General features: G+C 45.4%; 4 protein-coding genes across 6 annotated transcripts; 3 read left to right on the top strand and 1 right to left on the bottom strand.

The window, feature by feature from the left end:
• Positions 1-345: 345 nt before the first annotated feature.
• On the top strand, positions 346-5172 carry gjb9b (gap junction protein beta 9b). 2 transcript variants are annotated; one of them, XM_060042935.1, is made up of 4 exons: positions 346-604; positions 2456-2575; positions 2797-3324; positions 4193-5172. In XM_060042935.1, the coding sequence occupies exons 3-4, from the start codon at positions 2935-2937 to the stop codon at positions 4625-4627; spliced, it is 825 nt and encodes a 274-aa protein (XP_059898918.1). In that variant the 5' UTR covers positions 346-604; positions 2456-2575; positions 2797-2934; the 3' UTR covers positions 4628-5172. The 2 variants fall into 2 exon arrangements, with proteins under 2 accessions (XP_059898918.1, XP_059898916.1); XM_060042933.1 differs by lacking the exon at positions 2456-2575 and having other exon boundaries at positions 347-604.
• Positions 5173-5598: 426 nt separating this feature from the next.
• Positions 5599-12622, top strand: pef1 (penta-EF-hand domain containing 1). Its single transcript, XM_060042932.1, has 5 exons — positions 5599-5757; positions 6221-6560; positions 9410-9565; positions 10706-10849; positions 11162-12622. Exons 1-5 carry the CDS (start codon positions 5737-5739, stop codon positions 11389-11391), a joined length of 891 nt encoding a protein of 296 aa, XP_059898915.1. The 5' UTR covers positions 5599-5736; the 3' UTR covers positions 11392-12622.
• Positions 12623-13420: 798 nt separating this feature from the next.
• On the top strand, positions 13421-15434 carry smim12 (small integral membrane protein 12). Of its 2 annotated transcripts, none has more exons than XM_060042936.1 (2): positions 13421-13528; positions 14341-15434. In XM_060042936.1, exon 2 carries the CDS (start codon positions 14381-14383, stop codon positions 14651-14653), a length of 273 nt encoding a protein of 90 aa, XP_059898919.1. In that variant the 5' UTR covers positions 13421-13528; positions 14341-14380; the 3' UTR covers positions 14654-15434. The 2 variants fall into 2 exon arrangements, with proteins under 2 accessions (XP_059898919.1, XP_059898920.1); XM_060042937.1 differs by having other exon boundaries at positions 13506-13554.
• Positions 15435-19642: 4208 nt separating this feature from the next.
• Positions 19643-24317, bottom strand: gja4 (gap junction protein alpha 4). The gene is made up of 2 exons (XM_060043675.1): positions 24171-24317; positions 19643-22943 (listed from the first exon to the last, which is right to left on the bottom strand). Exon 2 carries the CDS (start codon positions 22911-22913, stop codon positions 21705-21707), a length of 1209 nt encoding a protein of 402 aa, XP_059899658.1. The 5' UTR covers positions 22914-22943; positions 24171-24317; the 3' UTR covers positions 19643-21704.
• Positions 24318-27197: the final 2880 nt, after the last annotated feature.

Raw genomic sequence — 27197 nt, forward strand, 5'->3', positions numbered from 1 at the left:
CCAAAGACAGTGAAGGTACAACACTTTTATGTAGGCCTACAGTCCAGTTTTAAGATATGACCAAAATACAAGCTGGTCGCTCACACTAAAGCTCGCTGTGCGCGTGCATGAACCGTGATTTGAACCAACCTGTCGGCGGCTGGCTGTAAACAGTGCTGCGCCTATGAGTAACTTATTAATCGCGCGACACAACGAATCGACGACCAAATTCGTTGCCAACGCATTTAGTAATCGATTTTTATCGATTTTATCGATTCGTTGTTGCAGCCCTAGTGTGCATAAAATAGTGTGTTTGTGTGTGTGTGTGTGTGTGTGTGTGTGCGTGTGCGTGTGCGTGTGTGTGTGTGAGAGTATGTGTCTGTGTGTGTGCGTGTGTGCGTGTTTGTGTGTGTGTCACCAAAAGAGAAACCTACTTCCCCACAAGCTGAATAAGAAGTGACGGTTACTTAAGTAACAAGCTAATAAGCCGACCCTGCCCTTAATTCCTGAGGCAGGCTTGGTATGTCCAAACCTCACATCCGCAGTAGAACATAGTGAAGTTTGCCGTCCCAGGACCATATCTCCCGAATGATTATATGACCTTCTCTCCCTTAGCTTCTCTGAGGTAAGTCACAGCATCTTTTTGTTATATTCTGTATTAATGAGGATTGTTTTTGAATTAAATTATTAACATTACTGGCTGTAAAGGGAATACAAAGGTGGTGCACATAGATTATGGCACTCAAGAGTTTAATATAATGAACTTCTTAAGGGCTAATGGTGATTGTGCAAATTAGTTGATAATGGATATTTTCCAGTGGGGGGCCCATTCTGTAATTCAGATGGATTTATTTTAAAAGCAATTTAAGGTAAATATCGAACACTATATCTGTTAAAAAAGTACCAATGCAAACCCACAGCCATATGGATGTGATACGTTTGAAAATATATTGGGGCTTGAATGTATTTAAGTCTGAACATGAACTTTTCTCCCGTGTGAGCACGGGAAAAAAGCTTGACGTACAGAAACCGACATTTGACATTCGAGCATCCCTGAGTGAGCTGTAAAGTTGAGTCATAACAACAGCAGCGGCAGTCTTTTGTGTGGCCATTAGGTATGTGTATCCAATCCAACCGGTAGAACAAGGTCTTTACACCTCGTTGAGTACACAAGTTTAATGGTAAAGCAGGGGTTTCCCAGTGGCAAACAATGTGAAAATAAATAGAGAACGCGCAAGATTAACTTTAGCCTAAGGAAGCAATGCAACAGTTTACGAAGTAAATGTTAGGGATCATGAGGATAATGCGGATAATGGTAATCATGAAGACAGAGAGACACACAAAGACATACCATGCATAGAGACTGACATACCACACTTCCTGGCGTCTGGGGAACAGTCATAATGTAGGCTACAGAATATCTAAATAACGAAAATAAATTATACATTCCAATGCGTGAGTTCCCCAAACATTAAAAAAAGAATATGGTTGGCTGTTTCATCTTCAAATACTTTTTTAAGGTTTGAGAAATACATAACCCCCTTTGGGAACTCGGTGACATTAAAGGTGAGCCTAGTGCAAACCAGCATAAGAATGAGATTCTTTTTTCTTCCTTTTAAATTGTGTTTCTGGCTGCATTCAGCTTAGCTTAGCACTTTCTACACTATTTATTTTAATGGCATTTTGCTCTAGGGTGTGGGTAGAAAAAAAAACCAGAAGAGGCACAATGTTACAATGTGTACAATGCTACGTGTCTGCATGGAAATGTTATGGATTAGCATTAGCATTAGCAATGACTGCCGCTTTTCCACTGCATGGTACCAGCTCGACACGAAATAAATACATCTCAGGATCAGCCTAGATGAGCTCAGGCTGTATCGAGGCTGTCCCAGTGGCAGGCTCAGAGAAGCTTTCATTAGAGATGAGATCAATTTCTTATTAAAAACATGGAAAGAGGGATACACAGCTATTCAGGACGCTGTGCAGAATTACAGACAAACACATGCATATGTAGAGCATACATGTACATCACTTAAGCCCCTTTCAAACATTGGCCCCGCTAAATTACTGGGTTCAACTTTTAGGCACTGCTTGTGATTTTCACTTTTCACACATGCAGCTATGTTCTGGAAGATTTCCATCTTCCGCCCTTCCACACATGGCATAGCAATGCCGGATTAGAGACGAGGACAATCCAGCAAACGGCTGTAATGCAATTCTTATAGATGCCAGTCGCCATAAAACCTGCAGATTGAGAGGAGCTTCCTTATTTCAAGCTTTCCAGAAATTTGTGAAAAAGGGAACTTGTTTGCCAACAAAAGAAGCTGTGTTGATACTGTTATCGGATCACTCAAAAACCATTGGTGCGTCAGGATAAACAGTCGGCTTCAAATACGTCCTGAAAGCATTTTACGTCACGGATGTGACCCTTTAGGTGGCACTACCTGTAATTTGACTGCTATCTTCCACAACACAGCGATACCGGCAGTGATCCTCAAATGTTGCTGGGTCTTGAGCAGGCAAATTGCCATTGCAGATTTCCCAGAAAATTGATTCCTCAAGTTCACACATGACACGATGCAGGAAATCTTGCAGGGTAGGACTGAAAAGGGCAATTCATTATATCCGCTTCATGACTATGGTGCCTGTCAATACAAAGTCATACAGTTGAATTAAACTGAAACAGAAACTCGCAAGAGTCTATATCATGTATTGTCAGGTCATACCATTACATAGCACACCATTGTCATGCCAGATCATGTGTCATATAATACAACGGCATATCATGTATCGTGTCCTTTCATATTTCCTCCTCAGGGAAACGATTGATCACACGTCCCCCATATCCTCCCCTCCTGATCGGTCAGGATCTTCTGAGGTTCCTCCCGGGTCTTCCCCACTGCCCCCTGCCCTTCTTCAACCTTCGTCAGCGGCGCGGCGGCGGCGGCAGCAGCCATGAACTGGTCCTCCCTGGAGGGGCTCATCAGCGGGGTCAACCAGTACTCCACGGGCTTCGGCCGCATCTGGCTCTCCATGGTCTTCATCTTCCGCGTGATGGTGTTCGTGGTGGCCGCGCAGCGCGTGTGGGGCGACGAGAACAAGGACTTTGTGTGCAACACCGTCCAGCCGGGCTGCAACAACGTGTGCTACGACAGCATCTTCCCCATCTCCCACATCCGCCTGTGGGCCATGCAGCTCATCTTCGTCACCTGCCCGTCGCTGATGGTGGTGGGCCACGTGGAGTACCGCAAGAAGAAAGACCTGCAGTACACCACCTCTCACGAGGGCCATCACCTCTACGCCAACCCGGGGAAGAAGCGCGGGGGGCTTTGGTGGACGTATCTGGTGAGTGTGATGACTTGTGTTGGGTAGCACGGCGCCTCTGTAGGGGCCGAAAGAGCTCTGATCCGGTTGATACGTCTGGAGTAGGACAGTGTTCTCGTGCGGGAGGGTTGGCTGGTGGACTCCCAGACGAATGGGCTAGATTAGGTTCCTGATGTCTGCCTGTAGGCTTCTTGAGCAAGATGCATTACCTGTATCCCCTGCTCTTTCGACTCACAAATCAGCAGACAAGCTGAAATCCAGGGGGTTTCACTTTCTTTTGCTTTGTGTTGGTTTCAACCAACCATATTGCAGAAGGAGGGGATCTGTACACTTTAATTGTCTGACAGCGAGCACAAGCTCGGTCAGCACTAGCAAACTTTTCCCAGAGGGAAGACGAGCTAAAACCTCCGGTCAGGACAATCACATTCTTAGAAAGAGTGTTTATAAGTGTTTCAAAACAACACATTGAAGACTGCCCACTCTAGAAATGCACTTTTTATAATCCCAATCGGAAAGCCTCATCCAATTGCGAGGGAGATTTTCTTTGATAGAATACTCCGGAACAAAGCAGGAAACACGGCGTAGCGCCGACCAGTTCACTTTTTGTCTACTGGCCCAGGCTCTATGCCATCGCCCTAAAGTAGTGTTCTCATAACCTAGAAGGACTGCTGGATCTGAGATGACCTGCTCCATCATAAGTCCCTTTGGCTAAAAGCATCTGCTAAATGACACACAAAAAACGAAACTCTTTAGTCATTAGTTATTGTAAAGCGGTCATGCTCGTATCTCTTTGGAAGTTTGAACTACTGTGTCTGATGCCTATGAGTAGCGGGCTGTGTGTGAGTGTTTGTATGTACATCGGTTCACCATCTCCTTCATGTCTTTGCAGCTCAGTCTGATCTTCAAGGCAGGATTCGACGCCGCCTTCCTCTACATCCTCTACTACATCTACGAGGGCTACGACATGCCCCGCCTCTCGAAGTGCAACCTGGCGCCCTGCCCCAACGTGGTTGACTGCTACATCTCCCGGCCCACCGAGAAGAAGATCTTTACCCTGTTCATGGTGATCTCCTCCAGCTTGTGCGTGCTCATGTGCATCTGTGAGATGGTGTACCTCATCTTCAAGCGCATCCAGAAGCTACTGGTGAAGAAGAGGGAGGCGGACAGTAGGTTGTTCGCCGAACGGCACGAGATGAAGCCGCTGGCCCGGCCGCGGTCGGACTTCAGGTCGAAGATGTCCATCCGGGTGGACCCCACAAACACGGCGTCCATACAGAACCTGAGCAACACAAAACGAGAGGAGGCGCCCCCTAAGAAAAAGTGAAGAGGAGGACGAGGAAGGGAGGGAGAGGCCATGGAAGAGAGCGAATGAGTCAGGGAGCTGCTGTGCAGCCATGAGGTTAACTTTGAGCAGACTCTGTCGAGGAGATTTCAAAACAAACTCAGAAAACTCTGAAAATCTTCCGCCCAAACTTTGTCCATTAATGTCATGCTAAATGATATAGAATACATGAAAAATTAAACACTGCACTCAAAGAAATGAAGGGGATAATAAAAGGGAATGAAATGGGAAAAAAATATTTTAACCCCATCATTCATTGTTGGAAAGGTTTGGTAGTTATCTGCAAACAAAAGGATTGCTTGTTTGAAAATTACTATTCTTGTAAATATAATTTTATATTTCGTTTCTATGTGTATACCAAGGTTATGTAACAAGTGTATCCAATTGAATATTTTCTTAAAAGATACACACTGCCCCCTAACGGTGAAATAAGATACAGCACAATAATAATTGTTTCATTTTATATTTGACTATATAAAAAAGAAAGTATATATTTATATTGACTCAAATAAAATCAGTAGCCTAAAGGATGAAGCTCAGCTTCTTCTTATAATTAAATCATATTGTAGGCCTCGAGTGGAAAGTATAAGTGCTTTCATTCTGAAAAAGTCTTGTTACTTTTCCTTTTCCTTTGACTGTAAAATGTATTTTACAGTCATATTTTTTTTTTTTAAATATTCTCACAATTAATTAAAGTATGGAACTATGAGAATGCGGCGAAATTTCTGAAAAAAACAATGAACTATGTCTCAACATAGGCCTATATATCCTACTCTGCACTACTATAGGTACTACCTCATTACACAGTGAGAAAGATTGATATGGAAAGGTTACATAAGAATGATAAACTATTCCGTCTTTGAAAGCAAGCGCAAAGCCCACGAAAGAATGCGGACTTTGAGGTTGAGTTCGCCTTCTGCCGGTGACGATGAGTCATTGGTTCCGTCGTCATGTTTTTTACACTCAGCCGTCCAATCAGCAGCCGCGGATGTGGGTGCGGCTGTGACACATAGGGAAATAAACCTCTGATGTTGTTTTTGCTTTGACCGCCAGTGCAGATGCGGTACTGGACCAAGTAAAGTCTGTTCAACATGAGTTTCCATTACGGCCAGGTAATGATTATTTCGTATTTGTAACTGGTATGGGAACTGCAAAAAGATAATACTTGAAACGTCAATAGTTGAATCAACCGGCCAAATGTTGAGCCGCTACAAAAGCCATATAATGGAAGCCACAAAAAGTTGAATAAAATTTTTTTAGTAGGCGCTAACGCATTCGTATATACGTTCATATGCATAGTAGTTGGGCTTATAACGTTATTTTCTTTACAAATTAAGTATTGTCGCGGCAACTTCGGTCCAAAATCCGAGTTTCTGACTCGGTTTGTTTAGACTGGTTGAGTTAAGACTGACGCACTCGGCTACGCCCACCGACGTACGAGCTTCTGGGTTCCTCGAATAGTTTATAAAACACCCAGTCCATTGATACACTAACGCAATACATAGTTGTTCATCATGTGAGGTAATGTGCTCATTATGCATACCTGTTACAATCTAACATTGATCCCACTTTTAGGGCTATCCAGGAGGGACTCACCCCCCTCCAGGGTCACACGGTTCACACTACGGAGCTGCAAGCGCTGGTCCCGCAGCCTCTCCTTATGGAGGAGCAGGAGGGGCGCCTTACGCCGGATATGGAGCCCCCGCCCAGGGGGTCCCTTATGGGCAAGGGCCGCGCGGTCCCAGTGCACCGTACGCAGGAGGGCACCCCCAAGGAGGGCACCCCCAGGCTGGGCACCCCCATGCTGGGCACCCCCATGCTGGGCACCCCCAAGCTGGACACCCCCAGGGTGGGCCATACGGAGGCTACGGTGCTCAGCCCCAAGGAGGATCCTACGGCCCCCAGGGACCCGCAGGTACGCTGTGCTCCCACTTTTAATTGGAGGGGTTAAACAGGCAGACCGGTGGACGGACAGACAGAAGGACGTGAGATGGAATGAACTCTATTCAATCCCTCTTTACATGAAGGGACTGCAGATCCGGGTCTCTGTCTCTGTGTGTGTCAAGAGGGAGGATGATGGATGGAGAGTGACTCACCTCTTCTCCACCATGGCACACATACAGTGAGTCGTGTTTCCGGAAGACGGGGCTCAGTCTGTGCTGCGCGCATCTCCTCCTTCTCCAGCCGACACTGCCAGAGTGATGATTATTGTGTGTGTGTGTAAGGGTGTGAGTGTGTGCGTGCGTGAGAATGATGGGTCGTTCTCCACCTGCTAAGGCTGAGTCACAGCCTGATAGTCCATGTTGCTATTAGTCCCCCCAGGGACATAATCCATAAGGTCTCTGGCCTCAACTGATCCCTTTGTGTCTCTGTCTTCCTGTCTCACTGTCTCTCGGTCTGTCTGTTTCCCTTTCTTTCTTTCTTTCTTTCTTTCTTTCTTTCTTTCTTTCTTTCTTTCTTTCTTTCTTTCTTTCTTTCTTTCTTTCTTTCTTATTTTCAATTTATTATTTCACATATATCCCATCTTGAGCGTCGTAACACTCCTTCCTTCCGGCAGCGCAAACTTCATGTTCGACCAAATGATGTATCAAAGTAGAGGTAGCGTGAGGTTTAGAAATGTGACCTTGGACATCTTACAAATGTTAATTGGCCAATCTGTAAAAGGATTTTGCACTTGGAAGGGTTCAGGAGAATAGTTTGAATAGTGTTAAATTGGATTGCCTTGATTTAGCCTCTAACTTAAATGTGTATGACAGCAGCCCATATCTTAGCCAAAGGCTTTAGGGTTTATTTATTAGTTGTTTTCATTTTTTTCTTCATTTCCAGTAAGATTTGGCATCAAAGAGACTAGAACGTTTGCACACTCATCCGATGTGTATTATTTATGAATTATTTATTAAGGACAACATGATGTGGAATGTGGTTTCCAATGGTCACATAAGGACACTTAGTGCTGTTTTCATCCTTCGTTAAAGGACGAACTGCCAGCTCTTTCGTCCTATTTAAAACACATTTGTTAAGAGCATTCCCCTGAAACAGCCGTAGATGAATAGGCCCAGTGCCACAGTTGTATACGAATTTTCATCTTCTGTTTATATTGTTTTAAATTATTACCGGGATAATGTAGGAGCTAAGATGTCCGCCACCAGCTGATAGCAGCCGTCTTCCATCCCCAAGGTCAGCAGCAACCCGTCGGCCTCCTTGAGCAAGCTGCCTTACCTCATCTGGTCTTATGTTCGCTTCATCTGAATTCACTGGATCCCTTACGGAAACACTTTTTAAAATAAATTGAGAAATAGTCAAACATAAAATACTAATTAATTAATTTGACTATTGGATTTGTGCCAAGCTTGATCCAGTTATTCAGAATCATTGTTGAACAAATTATTGTGTATTGTAGCCACAAGATGGTGCTGTAATTAAACATTCAATCTCCCTCAAATCTCCTTGGCAAAAGTTTAGCTACCCTATGCTTGACTAAGCCTTAATCATACCTACAATATCTGTATGATGCAATATTCATAGTCGCACTCACTCCACCAGCAAGATGTATCAAATCAAGCTTGAGATCGCTGTAAAGTTTCATGCCAATCTTTTATTTGTCCTACAACCTCCAAATTAACCCGAGCTCAGTGACATAGACGTCTATTGTTGCTTTAAAATACATTAAAACAAGTCACAAGGCATCCTGTTGCTGGGCTGAATCAATCCTCTGCGTTGTCACTCCTATAGTGTCTGCAGTAGGCAGCGGTGGTCGAGACAGATTTGCTCATAAGGAAAGGGTCTGCACGTGCACAGAGGATTGTGCAGTTACTTTATCCTTGTGATTTGATGTTAATTGCGATTTTTGGACAACAATGAAGCACAATTTCACTGGTAAGTGTCAGACTACAGAAATCACAGCTTATACTTGTCAGCAGTTTGTTTTTTCCAAGAGATGAGGCCCTCTGCCATATAGGAACAAGATTTATGCGACTGAGAGTTTTTGTTGGATGTCATGGCTCGTGGCATTATGTTTGATTTTCCACTCTAGTGATATGCGTTTGTGAGAATATGGGACACTAAACCACTGTTTCCCACATCTATAATCATACTTTGTTCACAAAAAATGTGTTTTAAACACATTGTTAAACATTGAGAGTGTTGCACAACTAAAGAACATGAGTTATTTTGAATACATTCTGAAAGCACGAATGGCAACACTTCTATTCCCCAAATAAAGAAAGCGACCTCTTTCAACCAAAGCTTATGCTTTTCTTGTTTACGTCTTCTTTAGGCAACAATAGATGTATTATTTCATGGGATCAGCTTTAGGGTATAAACCGGTAGAAAGCTTCAGACAGTTCGTGCTTGCATGGGTTTGTTGGATCTTATCTCCTAAGAAATAACTATTTTTGCATCAGTTAGATTTCTTAAACTTATTTTCCGTGAAAGTTTGCTCTTCTTGTTTTGCCTACTTTTTAATCCTTTAGGCCTATAGGGTAAAGTCAGTATGTGTTTGCTTTGGCTATCGACATACATTTAGATTCAACCCCGGTTACAACTAATGACTAAAGGTAGAGTTTAAACCCGAGGTTCCCAGGAGAGAAACGGATAAGGAAATTAAAAGTGTGCTCTGAAATATTTTGACTCAAGGTCTGGACTTTCAATTCCTAGACTGGCCATAAAACCTAAAGTCGGAAGAAATCCTTCGCAAGACCCACCGCTCAACTACCGTCACACCCCAGTGCGTCCCCCTCATCTCTCTCCTTTTCCCCTGCCCAGGCAGCGTCCCACCTGGGGTGAGCCCCGAGGCCTTCCAGTGGTTCCAGACCGTGGACACGGACCGCAGCGGCTCCATCACTCTGAAGGAGCTCAAACAGGCGCTGGTCAACTCCAACTGGTCCGCCTTCAGCGACGAGACCTGCCTGATGATGATCAGTAAGTCAAGGACTGTTAACAATTGTTTTTCTGCGCAGGGGGCTGGTAGAGGGAATTCGGGGGGGGGGGGGGGGGGGGCCCATCAGTACCTCCTGTATACAGGGCCCGGAATTTGGTGCTACGGCCCCGCCACTTAACCCCATTGTTAACATTAAGATTAGCGGTCAATTACCTAGTCTAAGAAAGAGGTAACACATAATGGTAAAGGCACATCAAAAGTTAACTAGGGCCAAAATAGGTTCTGCATTTACATTGTCTGGCTAAAGATTAAAGCAACCTCACGTACATTTCTGAACACCATTAATAGGGCCTTGGTATTTCTGTACTATGACTCGGTCATTGGAATAATGATCAATTAGTTTCTTCTTGCCTAATGACTAAAGCAAGATAAATATTCATTGCCTAATCGTGTCATCACTATTGAGGACGGGGATGTTAACGATGGGAGTCGGCCGTTCAGCCCCCTTCGTACTGAAGGGGTGACGTCGGCTGCTTTTTCTTCCCTCCCGCATTTTAAATGTATTTCTTTCCCAGGCAGAATGATCAATTATGCTTGTTTATCTAAGCAAGCTCAAAGAAGAGCTCCCCCTCAAGGACAACCGTGATGAAAGTTGAGGAGAACAAAGGCAGGGGTGATGCAAGGACTATGAATGATGAATGCAATAAAGGCATTCTGCTATTTTCCATGTGGTCAACTCACAGCCTTAGGAACTGGATAGGGGGGGAGAGAACGAAACAGAGTAGATGGATGAGGGATACGAGCGAGTGTTGCTAACCGTAACCCTCCCCCCAATTACCTGAAGAGAGGAGCAGTTTTGGCCCCCAACTGGTGCTGAATTGTGATTATAATTTTATATGGGAGGCCACATCAGAGCTAAATTTCCTGTCAAAGTTGTTGAAGGTCAATAAAGTTTTGAAACACCAGGGTGTCTATGGAGCCATTCAGGCGCTGAACCCAATGTCACAATCCCTGCGTTTCACTCTGGTAACCAGTGAAGGAGGCTATTCAGTTACTGCAATCCATTACCGCAATGAGTAGTGTGTGACTTGACTCACTGTGTGTGTGTGTGTGTGTGTGTGTGTGTGTGTGTGTGTGTGTGTGTGTGTGTGTGTGTGTGTGTGTGTGTGTGTTGTCTTCAGACATGTTTGACAGGACACGGACGGGGCGCATTGACGTGTTTGGCTTCTCTTCTCTGTGGGGCTTCATGCAGCAGTGGAGGGCTCTCTTCCAGCAGTACGACCGAGACCGCTCTGGGACAATCAATGGCACCGAACTGCACCAAGGTGTTTGTCTGTCTTAATGTTTCTATATACATTTTCATCATTATCTTACTCTATTTACTTATAATCTGCCTGGACACTGATATGACAGGCAAATGTTGATAGGGTAAATGGGGTAGAAAGCTAGAAATGGGGTCATGGCATAAAGGTGGGCAACCACTGCCCATGTTACCTTAATATCCGCCTCTATTTGTATCCTCATCTGTATATGTCTTTCTGTCTGTCTGTGTCGCTCTCTCTCTCACTCTTTTTTTTCCCTATCTGTCCCTCACTCCCTTTCCCCTCTCCGTCTGTCTTCATGGCGTCCCCCTCCAGCCCTCGGCCAGATGGGCTACAACCTGAGTCCCCAGTTCACAGAGACCCTGGTGGGTCGCTACGCTGTGAGGGGCGGCCGGCCGGGCGTCCAGCTGGACCGCTTCATCCAGGTGTGCACACAGCTGCAGAGCATGACCCAGGCCTTCAGGGAGAGGGACCAAGCAATGACCGGCAATGTCCGCCTCAGCTACGAGGACTTCCTCTCCGGGACCGTCCAAAGGCTCATGTGAAAACCCCCCTCCTGGGGATCCACATGCAGTAGGCTCGGTTACCTTTTGCTGTAGTATTGCCTCTATGCCGGTCCACATTACCATGGCTGTGTTGCCTGGGTAATGTGGAGTTGAAGTGAGTATTGATTGATTTCACATTTGAGAAGACCAAAGCCCTTTCAGCATACGTTTTCATTACGCAAAGTGACTTTATGAAAACTATGGAAAGAGATTGCGTTTTTTTATCTAAATGAAAATGGCTGGCTGGATCAGAGTTTCACTTTGTGTAAGTGTGTGCAAGCTCATATTTTAAAGAAACAATTGCTCAGGTTTCGCAATTGTTGAGGAAGAGGGCCTTTAGTTATTGATGAAACTGCGTTAGAACTTTCCTTCTTATTAATTCCCTTATTTAGTTTGATTATTAATGACAGAGCACTTCTGAAGGGCACATCTTGTAACCAAGAGCCCCTCTGATGTTGCTGATGATAAGGCGTTAGATGTTAAAGCTATTACTATAAATTGATCTATAGATCTGAATTATTCACATTTCCTTCAGGGCTCAAGCAGTGCAATATAGCTCGACTCATCCAAGAAGGGAGGACTTGAATGAAGAATATTATATATATATTCTCGGATAGACCTTCTTGCAGTGATACACATCATGAAATGGAGTGTATTTGTGATTGGGGATTTTTGCCAGTTCAAACAGAATATTAGCTCAAGCTAAAACAAAGAATATTTTTGCCTTGACCTTGTTGAATAGTATGATAGTAGAATATGAACGTGGCGAAAAAGATTCACCGTGTATGATTGATTATAATGGCGTTTTCTTTTTACACATCTGAAATTGTACCAAATCAGATGATTTTTTTTATACTATACTGATGCCAATCCTTCAACAGAATAACAGTGACACTTTTGGTACACCAGGGATGACAGCAATAAGACCCAACAGTCATCTCCTTCTGTGACATATCTGTGAGGTTTCCATAGTACCTTGATAATACTTTTAGGAGGGTTGTGATTCACTTGAACCTATGTAAATGTGGCGGTCACTCCATCTTGCTGCTGAAGAGCATTTTCTTCCTGATTGAAGATACATGTGCATACAAGAGACGCTTATTTTGCCAATATTGTTTCTGCGGGACCATTAGTATATCATCTATCTTGGATGTCTTCCAATGTTATATACCTACCTTTGTGCCATTACGAGTGTTTTTTTAAGACGGTCAATTAAATACATTTAAAAGATGACTTAATTGTATGGTTTTGATGCTAACCCACTCCTGTTATTTGTATTTGTAGCTGAAGAATTTGTGGTTTTTATTTGCCCTGATACAAATTTACAATTGCATACTATACTTTCACTAATAAATATTTAATGTCACCTTTAGAATCAACCTTCTAACACATTTGCTATGGCTTATCAGAATCTAACGATATGCTTCAAAGATTGAAGACGTATTGTTGAGAAACTTATTCTGCCATTATTGTACACTGCATGTCTTTGATCTGGGCCACGGGAAATCTGCATAATCTCTAAGCACCCCCATAAAAGCGTTTCCCTCTGCCTCCAAGAGTGCATGTTCTAACCCCTTTCACAAAGCATGCCAAGAACCCCTTTTAAAGGAGTCGGTCGGATCAATGCATTTGATGCAAAGTGTAGAGGAAAAGTTAATTAATGAACATGAAAAGGGATGGGCTTCCAAATGATCCTAGAAATATATCTATCAACATGTCCATAGAATATATATCAACTCTAATATGCTGTCAAGTCTTACCAGTTTATATACCAGTATCAAGATTGGATTGTAATACTTAGAGCCAATTATGTTATGTCTAAATCATTATGTTAAGTGTTCTAACAGTCCTCCTACAAGCATGCGGCGCACGGTATTATTATGTGTAGATAGTCATAACTTTAAAGGTCATAAATTGAGGTAGGGCAAGTTCGGATCGAGTATTTGAAGATGGTATGAATTAACTTCGGAGCATTACACAGTTTGACCGCTAGATGTCAATAAAGCATAAAGTAAAGCAGTTTTAGATCGTTTCCATTGGCAAGCGTCATGATCTTTACAGCCAATGAAATGGATCAGTAAGGAGCTCCACAGCCACTGGCGGAAGTAATGCTGTAGCTTGTGTTAACGTGTTGAAGGTGAGTTAACAATAACACCGGTATTGGTTAAATACAACATTATTACACCAAATTCGTGTTTCATGTCCTTGGTGTTTCCGTTGTCAATACATATATTGTTTAATTAACGTTACAGGCATTGGAAGAGCTTTAGCTTGACCAGATGACATTTAGCTCCACTATATTACTAACGTTATGTATATAATCTAATCAGCAATCTAGTCTGGCAAACCATCTAAATGACTGTTCTCTCACATATAAAACAAAAACAATTTCAATACGCTGTTTACAGGTAATAGCAAATGTTCATGACCCTTAGTTGTCATTCATTTGAATGATTAGTGTTGTCTAGTAAGACAATATTTGGGTGTCATACTATGGCGCAGGGTTAATTTCCTCGCAGTTTAGAGGTTTATCCACATGTGTAAAGTAGTTGCTGCAGTTGAAACGCTTTGCGTCCAAGCAGGGTAGGTAGGGTCAAGTGGTCTACCTCGAAGAAACTCGGTATCTGCTCTATATTTAAAGCACATATACGTTCCCTGGACTGCAGGATACAGAGACTATACACCATAAGCTGTGTATAAACATAGACCTACTTGCTTAAATGGTAAGGTGCATTTTATTAAGCAAAAGCTAATGGATGAATGAAGTCTGCTGTTAATTTTTTGGGACAAAACCATGAACACAATCTCAATCGCAAATGTAGAAAACAATTATATCCACTCCAGTTCGTTCATGAATAAGCTCACACTGCCCTGTGCAATATATAGTGTGATATTATCATTTCATATCAATATAAGCCCCCCCCCCCCCCCTCCACCCCACCCATCCAGCTATAGTCTCCGCCAGCTGGACGTGCACGGTACAAGCATCATGTGGCCATTGGTGTGGATGAGCATGCGGACCTACGCCCCCTACGTCACCTTCCCTGTCGCCCTCGTGGTGGGCGCCGTGGGATACCAGCTGGAGTGGTTCATCCGGGGGACGCCCAAGCCCCGGGAGCAGAAGAGCATCCTCGAGCTGAGGGAGGAGAGGAAGCTGGAGGAGCAGGAGGGCACGGACGGCACCCAGGTCCTGAGCCTCAAAGACAAGCTGGAATTTGCACCGAGAGCGGCCTTGAACAGGAACCGGCCCCAGGAGAGCTAGGCCCCTGTACCGAGGGCTAGGGACTGATCTGGGGCCGTCGGGCTGGACTAAGGCACCGGTATGACTGGCTCCCTCCTCGGAGAGATGGAAGCAAATGAGCCAAATTACAAGTCACTTCCCATGCACGCCCTAAGTCAACCCCAAGTCCACCATGAGCATTAGCATGGCCCTGACATCGCTGTAATGGTGACCTTGTTGACAAGGTAAAACGAGAGGATCTGTGTTTATATTAATTACCCCCTCCCCCCAGACTCTTACTTGTGTACCCCGCCAAACTATAACCGCCGTAATCACATTCACAGCACAACTCTATTAAGCTGGAAATGACATTGTTTTCCCTCCAGGCATTCGAACTTGTGACTCGTTGTCATGTTTTCATTAAATGGCGTGTTGATTTGCCCCTTCTGATTACACCACAAGACTGCAAAGAAGGTTTCTGGCTATTTGTCTTGTCCTCTGTGATCTGTGCTGGGTTTTAGGAAAGTATTGTGGGATGGGGAATATTTGGAGCCATGTGTAAAATCGAATTGGTTTGGGCTATTAGTCTCTTTCATGTTGGGATACAAGGTTAACCAAAGTCTGTTTCCATTTGGTTCCTTTGGGCCGGTATTCATGCATAACTTTGTTAGGCTTTCATTTTAGAAAGTCTGGACAGATTGTACTGACAATGGGTTCAAATAATTAGCTATTGAAATCTACACAAATATAGTATATTTAATCTGAGCTTTTAGCAAATGTTTTGTCACAATCATTCATGTAATAAAGTAAATGACGACCGGAATTTCAGCAGTGCATTTCATGATTTGACCAGACTTAATCATTGCAGGATAAGACCATGATTTGTATCAGATTGGAGAGTAAGATCTTTCAGTGCAACACGACAATAAGACGTTTTTGTAAATGAATGGTATAATTCAAGTGATTGGGCCATTTCTGATTCTAGATCTGCAAGAAGAACCCTGTCTTTGTGTTTTTGGTCTTCAGAAGAAGGGTTTCTTTCGGTTTCTGGTTCCCGGATGAACCCTTTCTTAGTGTTTCTGGTGTTCAGGCGAACCCTTTCTTTGTGTTTTGTTGATCTAATGGCTTCTCCCTTATATGCACATTGCAAAAGACACGCATACTTCCAGACAGACAAATGTAAAACAGTTGTCCGGTCAACACTTCATGCTCCAGTCCCGCAGCCTTTCCTGAGTGGGGAGGATTGGATGATAACCTTTCCTGTGTGCCAGGGAAAGTCATGCTGTGTTACCCTGCCAGTGTTGGCTCAGGTTTTCCTGTCCCGTTTGCACACAGACATACATGAAGTCTGCTATCAGTGGAACAGGCTCCACAGGAATCTGGGCTGTTTATGTTCTGCATGGTAATTATTGCCAGCTGGGTAGAAAGTTTCCATAAGTAACAGACCATCTAGCTATTAAGAAGGAATTAGGTGGTAGGCCTATATAAGCTGTGTGTGCGTGTGTTTGTTAGTGAACACACACCAAAGGCCCCCCACTGCGGTCGTCCCTACTTCAACAATCGAATGACAGGTAGGCCCCTGGAACAATGCTCGCCCCCCTCAGGTCTGGATGGCCCTGTGGGAACCTAACTGATCCTAAGGAAAGGGAGGTGAGTGGTTGGGTGGGAGGGGGACTTGAGTATGAACAAAATCTCCATTGTTCTCTGCATGATAGGATAATGGGCGCGGAAGATGCTGGCTCCAGCCTTTTTTTCTTTGGTGGTGGCTCCAGCCAGCATCCTGCAGCATGAGGGGGCCTGACCGCGGTACCCTCAGCCCCACTGAACACAAGCCGTCTGCCTAACGGGAGGCTCACTGCATTCCCTGAATCACAAACACACCCAACACACAGTCCAATAACACAGCAACTGCAGCACAGGGGAAGCAACGCATCAAAAAACTCCAGATGGGAAGAGAATCAAATCATAAAAGCCATGTATGTCCCCCCTCCAATCCTTTTGAAGTAAAATAGAGCCATTTTAGTGAGTAGTTAAGGGATGCATTGTTGAATGGAATTCTTCTTCTTATGCATTATTGGGAATATTATCTTCTGTACGTGCTACTAGGTTGCAGCTCCAAGCAGCATTTTAGCAGTTTTTCCTAATAATCCTGCTCTGTCTGTAATGGCTACAACAGCAATGCAATCACACTTAACGCACCCGTCTCCATTCCACACACATCTCTATGTGCCACGACTGGCACCAGGCCTGCTTTGGCGCGACGCCTGCACCACAGGTCTCGTTGAGCATTGGTCTTTGGTCACCAAGGGCCTGGCGTGAAGTCAGCCCAGGCCTAAGGGGAGCCAACCTAAACAATGCCACAATGCCCACGGCTGCCCCATTGTCGGGTCTAAAGTGCAGGGACTGATCCCCGGGGAAAAACAATGCAGGGACCGGATCCAGAAGGGGACCCATTTCCGGTTTCTGCCGTCTAAATTTACACCGTCGTGGGGTAGCGTGTGCCTGAACTGGGTGGGGGAATGCAATATTGTTATGGGAACATAATAGGTCGTGTGCTGTGACTTTAAATGTAATTATAGTTCTTGTTGTTTCTTTCTTTGTAACGGCAAAGCCAAATGTTTATTTTTTTCCTGCCAAATTCCCTTTCAATACTAATTAGAAAATCTCAGTGTGTGTGTGTGTGTGTGTGTGTGTGTGTGTGTGTGTGTGTGTGTGTGTGTGTGTGTGTGTGTGTGTGTTTGTGTGTGTCTGTGTGTGTGAGTTTGTGTGTGTCTGTGTCTGTGTCTGGGGATGTTCAGATGTGCCATTGGGATGCACATTGGTCCTCCGCAAGACTCGGGCTCTCCACAAACAACGGGACTACAAAGCAAGACTACTTTGGCCCTGCATGACGAAACTGGCACACAGCTGGTTTTTATAAGAACCTAAGCCCTGGCACGGCTGCATACATCCCCACAGAGGGGAGAGTTTAGTTTTTTCTGGGCTTGTGAAGCCTGGAGGACCGACCAGGCCCCAGCCCCCACCTCCACTGATGCAGTTGGCTCGGGCCCCTCTATATGATTTCACAAGGGTTTGTGATGTAATCACATATGCGTTATGTGCTCATTCAAGCGGCTTTATGTGTGAGCGTGTGCTACAAGGGTGACTGTTGTCACACCGGGTCAGCTGCAACAATGATAGGAAACACAGTGACAATACCGGCTGATTCCAAGAGGCGGGGCGTGCGACCTGAGGGAGAATCACACATGGGGTCTCTCTCTCTCTTTTTTCTTTCTCTTTCTCGCTCATTGTCTCTCACGCTCTCTTTCTCTCTTTCTCTAATACTTTGTCTGTCTCTCTCTCTCTCTCTCTCTCTCTCTCTCTCTCTCTCTCTCTCTCTCTCTCTCTCTCTCTCTCTCTCTCTCTCTCTCTCTCTCTCTCTCTCTCTCTCTCTCTCTTCCTCTTACTCATTTGATCTGCCATTGTACACAAAAACACTAGACCACCCTTATCCAGCACAATGCGACAAAGTTGACAATGCAAACAAACGATGGAAGTGGTCTAGACATGGAGGAATACAATGCATGAGCGGATGCTGTCACTTACGGCCACCTCTGTCTTGAATGGAGTCACTCAACTCCTGATCATTGTAGATTAGAAGCACGGCCCATCTTCAGAAGGACTGGGAGCATCGCAGTGTTTTTCAGGATTTTCTTTGTTGGGTTTCGTTCTGGTTGTGATTTATAAATGAGGCTTACATGATTCAACAATAAGCTAGACTCAAACTTTAAATTTCGCTTTGCCGTTACTTTTTATGACTCGCCCCATTTATGACTCCGCTGATGACGTGTGTCTGTGAGCCTCGCTCTGCAGGGGGTAGCAATTTGCTTGTGTTATTGGTTCAGAGGGAAAGAACAGACCTGGAGACCAGGCTTCATAGGGAGGGAAAGCGGATGTAAAACGGATTGGCAGAGCGGACGGCCGTTCTGGACCACCCAGTGCAATCTGTTCCATGACCCTTCGGCTTTGTTAACACACACACACACACACACACACACACACACACACACACACACACACACACACACACACACACACACACACACACACACACACACACACACACACACACACACACACACACACAAGCATAAACTCAAATGGCAACACAAGCATATATTCAAGCGAGCATTAATACAGACGAGCATTCACACAAATGCTGAGACATACACAAACACAGGCACACAAACCCACAAACAGACACACATACATAAAATTACACAAACATGGTAACACAAGCATATACATTCAGCCCAACATGCAACAAGAAAAACGCCCATTCAAATGCCACACACACACACACACACACACACACACACACACACACACACACACACACACACACACACACACACACACACACACACACACACACACACACACACACACACACACACACACAAATGCAAACCTGTACACAAACACACACACAGACACACTCACACACACACACACACCTGGACTGAGATCAGGACACTGCCAGAGTTGTTTGAGAACAGGCTTTAAACGGTCCGCTTTGGCTTGCTCTATGCGGAACATTAGCTCAACAGTTTCAGCCAATTTACAGTCCAAACTAGAATCGTACAGAAAATCCTAGTTTTCAATCAGCGTTTAGCAATCCATTGAAAGATGGATAGAAAGCTTGCATCTGAAATGCTGATGAAAGACAACACCCTTTGAGTTATAGACTTATCGGGTCGGGGTTATAAAGTCAGCTCCTTTCATGAGAACTCGCCCAATCTGAACTTCCTGTCATCCCCCGCAACCACTTCCTCCCCTCTCTGATACAGATGCATTTGCATGTGGTGTGGGTCTCTTTGGACCGATACATGGTTACATCACAGCCAAATAGACACTCCCTTGACATCAATCAACTGTTTTTAGTCAAATAATTCCCAGTCCCTCTTTGTCTGAATGAGAATCAAGAAGTAATTGATCCTGTCCTGTAAAATACCAATTGTACAGCACAATATAAAACCATCCACAGAGATAGAAGGCAGAGAGGATTTTATCACCTGAGTAGCATAATGGAGTGGGTGTCCTGGGACTTCTAAACAACAGACAGAGTGAGGAAGTGCTCCCAGTTGTACTCATTTACACTGGCATATAAATGATGCTGTTTTGTTTGGCTGCATCCAGAGCTGCTGCTGCTGTTTTTAAAATGAAAAGTAAAAACAACAAACATTAAATCAACGTGAGTTGTTTTGTTCGGTTTTGTTTTTCTGCCAGCTGGCTTTAATGCTGGATGGCTCAGCCAGCCTTCCTGCTGTAATAATGTGGTGTATCGCTTCCAAAGGTCCTTACCGTGATCCCAGTCTTCAGCATGGTGACAGCATAGCAGGAAGTATAAAGTCTGCGCAAGGTAAAATATTATGGATAGTGTCTGACTGCAAGCAATCAAACAAACAACACAATATCCCAAAAAGCGTGGTCATAAAAACGTCACACAATATCGTGTATATATATATATATATGTATATATATACACACGGTATACTCTTATGGAGTGCAATCCGCGCAGCATACCAAAGAGAGGACTTTATCAAATATCAGGTGTTGTTTTAACACGTACTGATAAGAAAATACATGAAATCAGATTCTATAATAGCATTGGATTACTCGATACTAACGGTAAAAATTAAAAAAAAATGGTAATTTTTACACCCAGAGCTTAATTGACTATAAACAAAACAGTAGTCGTTCTTTCCATAGCATTTAATTAATATTATTGAATAACCTTTTCACATCAATATATTACCTTCCACTATTTGAACACTATTTTTCAATGTACTGCGAAGCCTGTACCGAATTGAACAATACAATGGTAATTACATGGCAGCGTATACCTTCATCACAACCTCATTTTAAACAAAGTCCATACCTTCCTGTGAACCTCCCATTCTTCCCTAGTTTACAGCATAATATTTTTTTCCTGTTTTTCCCTTACCACCACAGTACAATATGATTGCCAGGTCTCAGTTCTACATCTAGCTACAATATGAGCAACACTTTGTGCGTGTGTGTGTTTGTATATTAATGTGAATGTGTGTGTTTGCGTTGGCCTGTGTGTGTTTGTCTGTATATGTGTTTGTTATTGTATGTGTGTGTATTTTGCCCCTATCTGTGTGTGGGTGTGTATGTGTGTATTTTGCGTGGATGGTATATGTGCGCGTCACCACCCCCTCGGGGAATAGAGTTGGTCCCAGAGTCCGGCACATTCCACCTCAGTCCAGTTGTCCCAGTGGAGTACAGCCATGTGCGTAGAGTAAAGGGGAGGAGGAATGACTGTTAGGACCATAAAGACCAGAGACCGTTTTCCTGGGCATGATCCAACCCGATGCAATGTTTCTCTCAGTTTACGGTTACGGACTCCCTGAGAGGGTGCTGCAAGGGACTGACTCGATCAGAGGCCTCAGTGGAACCCGTTATAAAAGCGCCATCATTCGGCCTACTTCCCTCTATCACATGTGCCCCCCTGGCCCCTCCAACCCCGCAGCCCCACACCCCTTTTATTTTAAGCTATCTCATGACTGCGATCTCCTCTCATGCTCATATTCTTCGCCAAGCATCAGTTCCCCCCCCCCCGCCCCCAACCCCGCCCCCTCCCGCCGTCCTCCCGCCGTCCTCCTCGCCTCCAGGGGAAGCATTTTCAAAATGTTTTTTTTTTTTCTAACTGCTCCATTTATCTGTTAAAGGCTCTGCTTTAAAGTCTCTGAATGTTCTGGGCGCTGGAGGGGAGGGGGTGGGGGGGGCTTTCTCTGTGACACAGCTCTTCTGTTTGTTTTAAACATTTGACGTCGGCGCAGTGTGTGTGTGTGTGTGTGGGTGTGGGTGTGTGTGTGTGTGTGTGTGTGTGTGTGTGTGTGAGTGTGTGTGTGTGTGTGTGTGTGTGAACAAAGCCGAAGGGGTCACTGAACAGAGAATTCTTTCTCCTTTTTCACCACATCACACTCACAGATGTGTTAATATCTCTCTCTCTCTATATATATATATATATATGAGGTATAAAAAAAGATGTTCATGGTTAATTGGCCTCCAGATGGAGATACTAGCATCATACATAGTGTTTCAGCTTGGCGTGGACTTTGTGGTTGTCTTTTCTGTGTTTCCCGTTGCCGTGGACGTGCTTCTTCACGTGGGCCCTGGGGGAATGTGTGCTGCGCATCCCGCCCAAGCAGTTCAGGTAGCTGGGCGGGATGTCGCCCTCGCCGTCCCCCGCTCCCCCGCCGGCCCCCCAGTTCACCTCGGACCTCAGGGTGTCCACCACCACGTAGCTCCCGGGGGGCTCGGGGTAGCCCTCTCCGGGGACGGCGGGGCAGTACGAAGGGGCTTCTTGCGCCGGAAGTGGGCTCGGGGTGTGGTCTCCCCCCGGTTGCCGCCGCCGCCACCGCGGCGACGGCAGCGAGGTGGCGCCGCGGCGGTAGCGCTTCTCCAGTCGCTGGGAGACGGCCAGCTGGAGCAGGTGGAGGAGCTCCAGCAGGTTCAGCAGCAGGGAGAGGCCGGCGATGGCCTGCGTGTAGATGGTGAAGATGGTCTTCTCGGTGGGCCGCGACACGAAGCAGTCCACCGTGTGGGGGCAGGGCAGCCCCACGCACTCGTAGCGCGCGGCGATCACGAAGCCGTCGTACAGCACCCACAGGCCGGCAATGAAGCCCGCCTCCAGGAGCACGGTGACGGAGATGGTGACGGTGTACACCCCCAGCAGCCTCCCCTTCAGCTTCGGAGACTCCGACGCCTCCTTGGCGGCTTTGCCGGCGTTCTCTCGCGAGCCCTCTTCCTCGTCCCCCTCTTCCAGGATGACCTCCAGTCCCTTGCCCTTCCTAGCCGCCCTCGCCCCGGAGGACGCCACCGCCGCGCTTCGGCCCCGCCCCTCTTGTTGCGCCGCCCTCTCCCCCTCCGCCACCCCGTCCTCCTCCTCCTCCTCCTCCTCCTCCTCCTCCTCGGACTGGCCCTTGGCCGTGCGCACCGCCAGGTAGCCGAAGTAGAAGATGGTGGGCGTGGAGACGAAGATGACCTGCAGCACGAAGTAGCGGAAGTGGGAGATGGGGAAGGCGCGGTCGTAGCACACCGACTCGCAGCCGGGCTGTTCCGTGTTGCACACAAAGTTGCACTGCTCGTCGTCCCAGGCCGACTCGGCGGCCACGCCCAGCACCAGCATGCGGAACAGGAGGAGCACGGTGAGCCACACGCGGCCCACGCGCGTCGAGTGCTCCTGGCCCTCCTCCAGCAGGTGCTCCAGGAAGGACCAGTCGGCCCGGGACATGGTCCCCCACCGCCGCGAGCCTGGTGGGACCTGGGGGGGGGGGGGGGGGGGGGGGGGGGGAGAGGGAGAGAGGGAGAGAGGGAGAGAGAGAGAGAGAGAGAGAGAGAGAGAGAGAGAGAGAGAGAGAGAGAGAGAGAGAGAGAGAGAGAGAGAGAGAAAGGGAGTGGCAGAGTGAAAAGGGTAGAGTTGTAAAGGGAGATAGAGGTGACAGAGGAAGGATTAGATAAGATGTATTAGCCCTTCTTTTTAGTATTAGAGCAGCCCTTCTCCTTGTGAGACAAAACAACTTGAAGCTGAAACTCATAGCCACCATATGTTTTTCTCTTCCCTGAGTTTGGATAAAGGTGTGATAAAAGGTGTTTGATGTTTACCGTAGGCAACCAACCAAGGATTTGAGTTTCTCCTTAACGCGACCACAAAAGTATGTCTGTTTTTCTTTACTATTCTGGAACAGAACAGCTCCTCTTATTTATTATTCCATGACCTCACAGCAACATCACACTTACACAAGCTTCCTCTAAACAAAGTGTGTGTTTGTGTATGTGTGTGTGTGTGTGTGTGTGTGTGTGTGTGTGTGTGTGTGTGTGTGTGTGTGTGTGTGTGTGTGTGTATGTGTGCTACCATATGATGAAGCCATAAAAAGAAAACAGAAATTAAAAAAATAGTGTACTGTCTATTTAATGTTTACAATACGTTATTAATACATGTATCTGCTCAATTAAATGTCAATGACATGAATCTATTAGCTTGATGAATCCATCAAATGCCCTGGAAATGGCGAGTTTATTTTGCTATTATAAACATTGACTCATTGATGATCACTGTTATAAACTAGAAAACTTCACACACACACACACACACACACACACCACACACACACACACACACACACACACACACACACACACACACACACACACACACACACACACACACACACACATCATATATCATATATACACACATACACATAAACTCTCGTAGCCACATGAACCTCTGAATACAACAGCCTGGAGTCTTGTGTATTTACTTTTGCTTTGTTCTGTGCTTGTATTAATTTTCGTCTTCTTTGAAGAAAACAAACACAACGTATAACTCCATTGGATCCTTCAATACACCAGCTCTCACCTGTAAGTGCTCAACAATTTGATGTGATCGAAATACTGAAAAGTCTCGGTTTATACGATACTGTGTGTTTAATCTGGTTTGCCACACGATGAAAGAGATTTCATCAATGATGCTCGGGTGCGTTCTTACCTGTCTTCCTCTAAAAGCCCGGTTAGTCTCGTTGTTTGCGTGGTCTGTACCGTGGTAGGTCTACAACGTTGGATGTGAGTGTAGCCTAGTTCCCGTCTTCATAGCGCTGGTCTGACAGAGGCCAACTCTGTTCGCGATCTTCAAGGAGCGCTGTAATCGGAAAAAGTAGGGGGAACTTTCCCATGGCCCTCCCTCGGGATCCCAGTTTAGGAAACGAACTGGAGGAACCTAAAATAGCTCCTATTCGCCCAGCCTTTTTCAATTGTAAAGATGTGTTTAATGGTGTAAAACGTGTTTTGTTTTTGACTTGTGTTTTTTATTGTTTATTTTTTTATTGTTTAAGATTTGTATTGGTGTGCAATATAACGTGAAGAACATATCCATTTGGGAAAGTGAATGACTATTAATTAATGAGGGAACTGACTTGTTAGATAAACGCATTAAAGGACCTGTATTTTTCATTCATCCTCTTGTATTTATTTTTTTATTCTGGATTCTGTCAGTAGCTTATTTGGCACGTATGAAATAAAGAGACCCCCCCCCCCCAAATCCTGTAATTTCCCATTATTCCACGCAACGGCGCCAGTCGCCCTTTAGTTACTCAAGCCGTGTGACGTCAGCGAGCGAGATAGCCTTCATTAATACTTATCATTGTTTGAGTTTCATGTCGATAGTGGAAATCTATTACCACTAAATACACTCTGTTTCATAGGTTCTCTTTGCAAAGCGTTTGTAATAGGCCTAAATGTTTCCCCTAATTAAAAAGGAATATTGAATCGTCGATATAGTTTTGTTTTTAGCAGTAGTAAAACATTGGATTCTGGCGCCTCAGCAATGCTCCACCCAACTGTCCTTCCTGCTCTAAACTTTAATACACGGATTAGGCCTATCATACACAACCGCTGTCCTCGCTCCCCGCCTTGCTGTCTTCTCAGGGAATGAAATGGTAGTGATCCCCTCTGACACTTGTATCTTTCGGTTGGCAGTTACATCCGCGGTTGAACAGTTTACTAGGCCCATGGCTTTGCCGTGTTCTGCTTTACCCGAACCCGATCAACATCTGTCGGTCAACATTGAGTGTACCTTTTTCACAGAGGTGTCAGGGTAAACACAGCTGTCGCTCATAGCCCTAATGATGGGTCAGCTTCTTTGCATGGGATCGGGAAATACACTACACTAGTGGAGCTAACACACATTGACTATTTCTGATGCATTGTCACACACAAATGAAGCACCAAGCCAATGTGGGCCTAATGTTAGGGGCTCTGCCAAGCTCTGGGAAAAGGGTTAATATACTTCAAGCTGAACAGCTGGAGAACGCAAAGCTGTCACATCGCAACGGGTATTTAAATGAAGCACTTGGTGAGGAAGCCTAATTAAAGAGATTGATGAAGGGCTGGACTGTGATTGGTTGAGGGATGGGGGCTGCACCATCTAACTGTCTGGGTTTATTATCTCTGTGTGTGATAAGCATCTGTTTACAAAATTGCTGCATCATGAATGGAGAAACGCACTGGATTGAGCAACGAATTGTGTGCCTTCAAATCAAACTGTCTTTTCATGGCTTGCGACGGCTGAACATTCATCGTCCATCGCTCTTGGATCCTTCCATATACTCTCTTCCTGTCTTTGAGAAAGCAGAATTCACCACGCGTTGGATTGTTCAGTCGTTGTGCCATTTAGTGCAAAACAGAAACATGGTAGAAGTATAACTCGTTATCTATCTAGCTATCGATCTATCTATCAAACTATTTGTCTGTCTGTCTGTCCGTTTGTCTGTCAGTCTTTACATCTCTATAAATATATCTGTCTATCCATCTATCTCTATATCTTTAAACCTATATGTTTAAGCTTTTGTCACAACTGGCCACTGCAATAGAAAGAGCAGTGTTAATTCAATTCAAGAACCAAACTTCAATACAAACTCCCGGTTTCCCACCCAGCGGCCACCTCAGGCTGTCCTGGTACCCCCTGGTCTGTGGTGGTGTGTCAGGTCAATCATGTCCCGTGTCCCCATCCCTTTCCCATGCGTCTCTCCGGGCCCCTCCTTACACCAGGGGGACCCGCTCCCTGACAGTCGGTATCGATCCGGGGCCTGTGCAGGGCCGCAGAGAATGCCACGAATGCCTCCATTCATTGGGAGGCCAATGACAGCTTTATTAGAAGAGGAGGACAAGGCAGATCCCCAGTGCTTCCCCCACATCAGAGGAAAGGCCCCAGAAGGATTGGAGGGATAGACCTGGGCACTGATCTCTATTTTTTCAAGATCTGTCGAAGAGGGGATCAATGTGTTTGTACAGCAGCACAGCCACAGCTAATGTTTTGACTGGGAGACAGTGAGAGCGAGAGGGAGAAGACAAAGAGAGAGAGAGAGAGAGAGAGAGAGAGAGAGAGAGAGAGAGAGAGAGAGAGAGAGAGAGAGAGAGGGAGGGAGTGAGGGAGAGAGGGAGAGAGAGGGAAAGAGGTTGAGGGAGAGCGAGGGAGAGAGAGAGAGAGGGGGAGAGAGAATGAGGGAGGGAGTGAGGGAGAGAGGGAGAGAGAGGGAAAGAGGGTGAGGGAGAGAGAGAGAGAGAGTGAGGGAGTGATGGAGAGAGAGAGAAAGAGAGAGAGAGAGAGCAGACTGGGAGACAGTGAGAGCGAGAGGGAGAAGACAAAGAGAGAGAGAGAGAGAGAGAGAGAGAGAGAGAGAGAGAGAGAGAGAGAGAGAGAGAGAGAGAGAGAGAGAGAGAGAGAGAGAGAGAGAGAGGTGGCTATCATTTACAACGGCCCTGGTGATTTACATTTCACAGAAAGCTCAGAATAATGTGTCCTTCATGGCGCCCCACAAGCAGAGTATAAATAGACATGAAGGTAACTAGAAATAACATCTTGTATGACTTGATACCAGATGGGATCTTACCAGCGTCCATGTTACAAACGGTCACTATTCTTCCATCTCATCGAACACACTTGGGACTGTGTCTTGGTTCTGTTTCGGTATTCTTATAAGGTTTTCATCTTTTTTACTCTAGCTTGAAATCAACGCCG

Source organism: Gadus macrocephalus, chromosome 22 (assembly GCF_031168955.1).
Source record: "Gadus macrocephalus chromosome 22, ASM3116895v1".
NCBI lineage: Eukaryota > Metazoa > Chordata > Actinopteri > Gadiformes > Gadidae > Gadus > Gadus macrocephalus.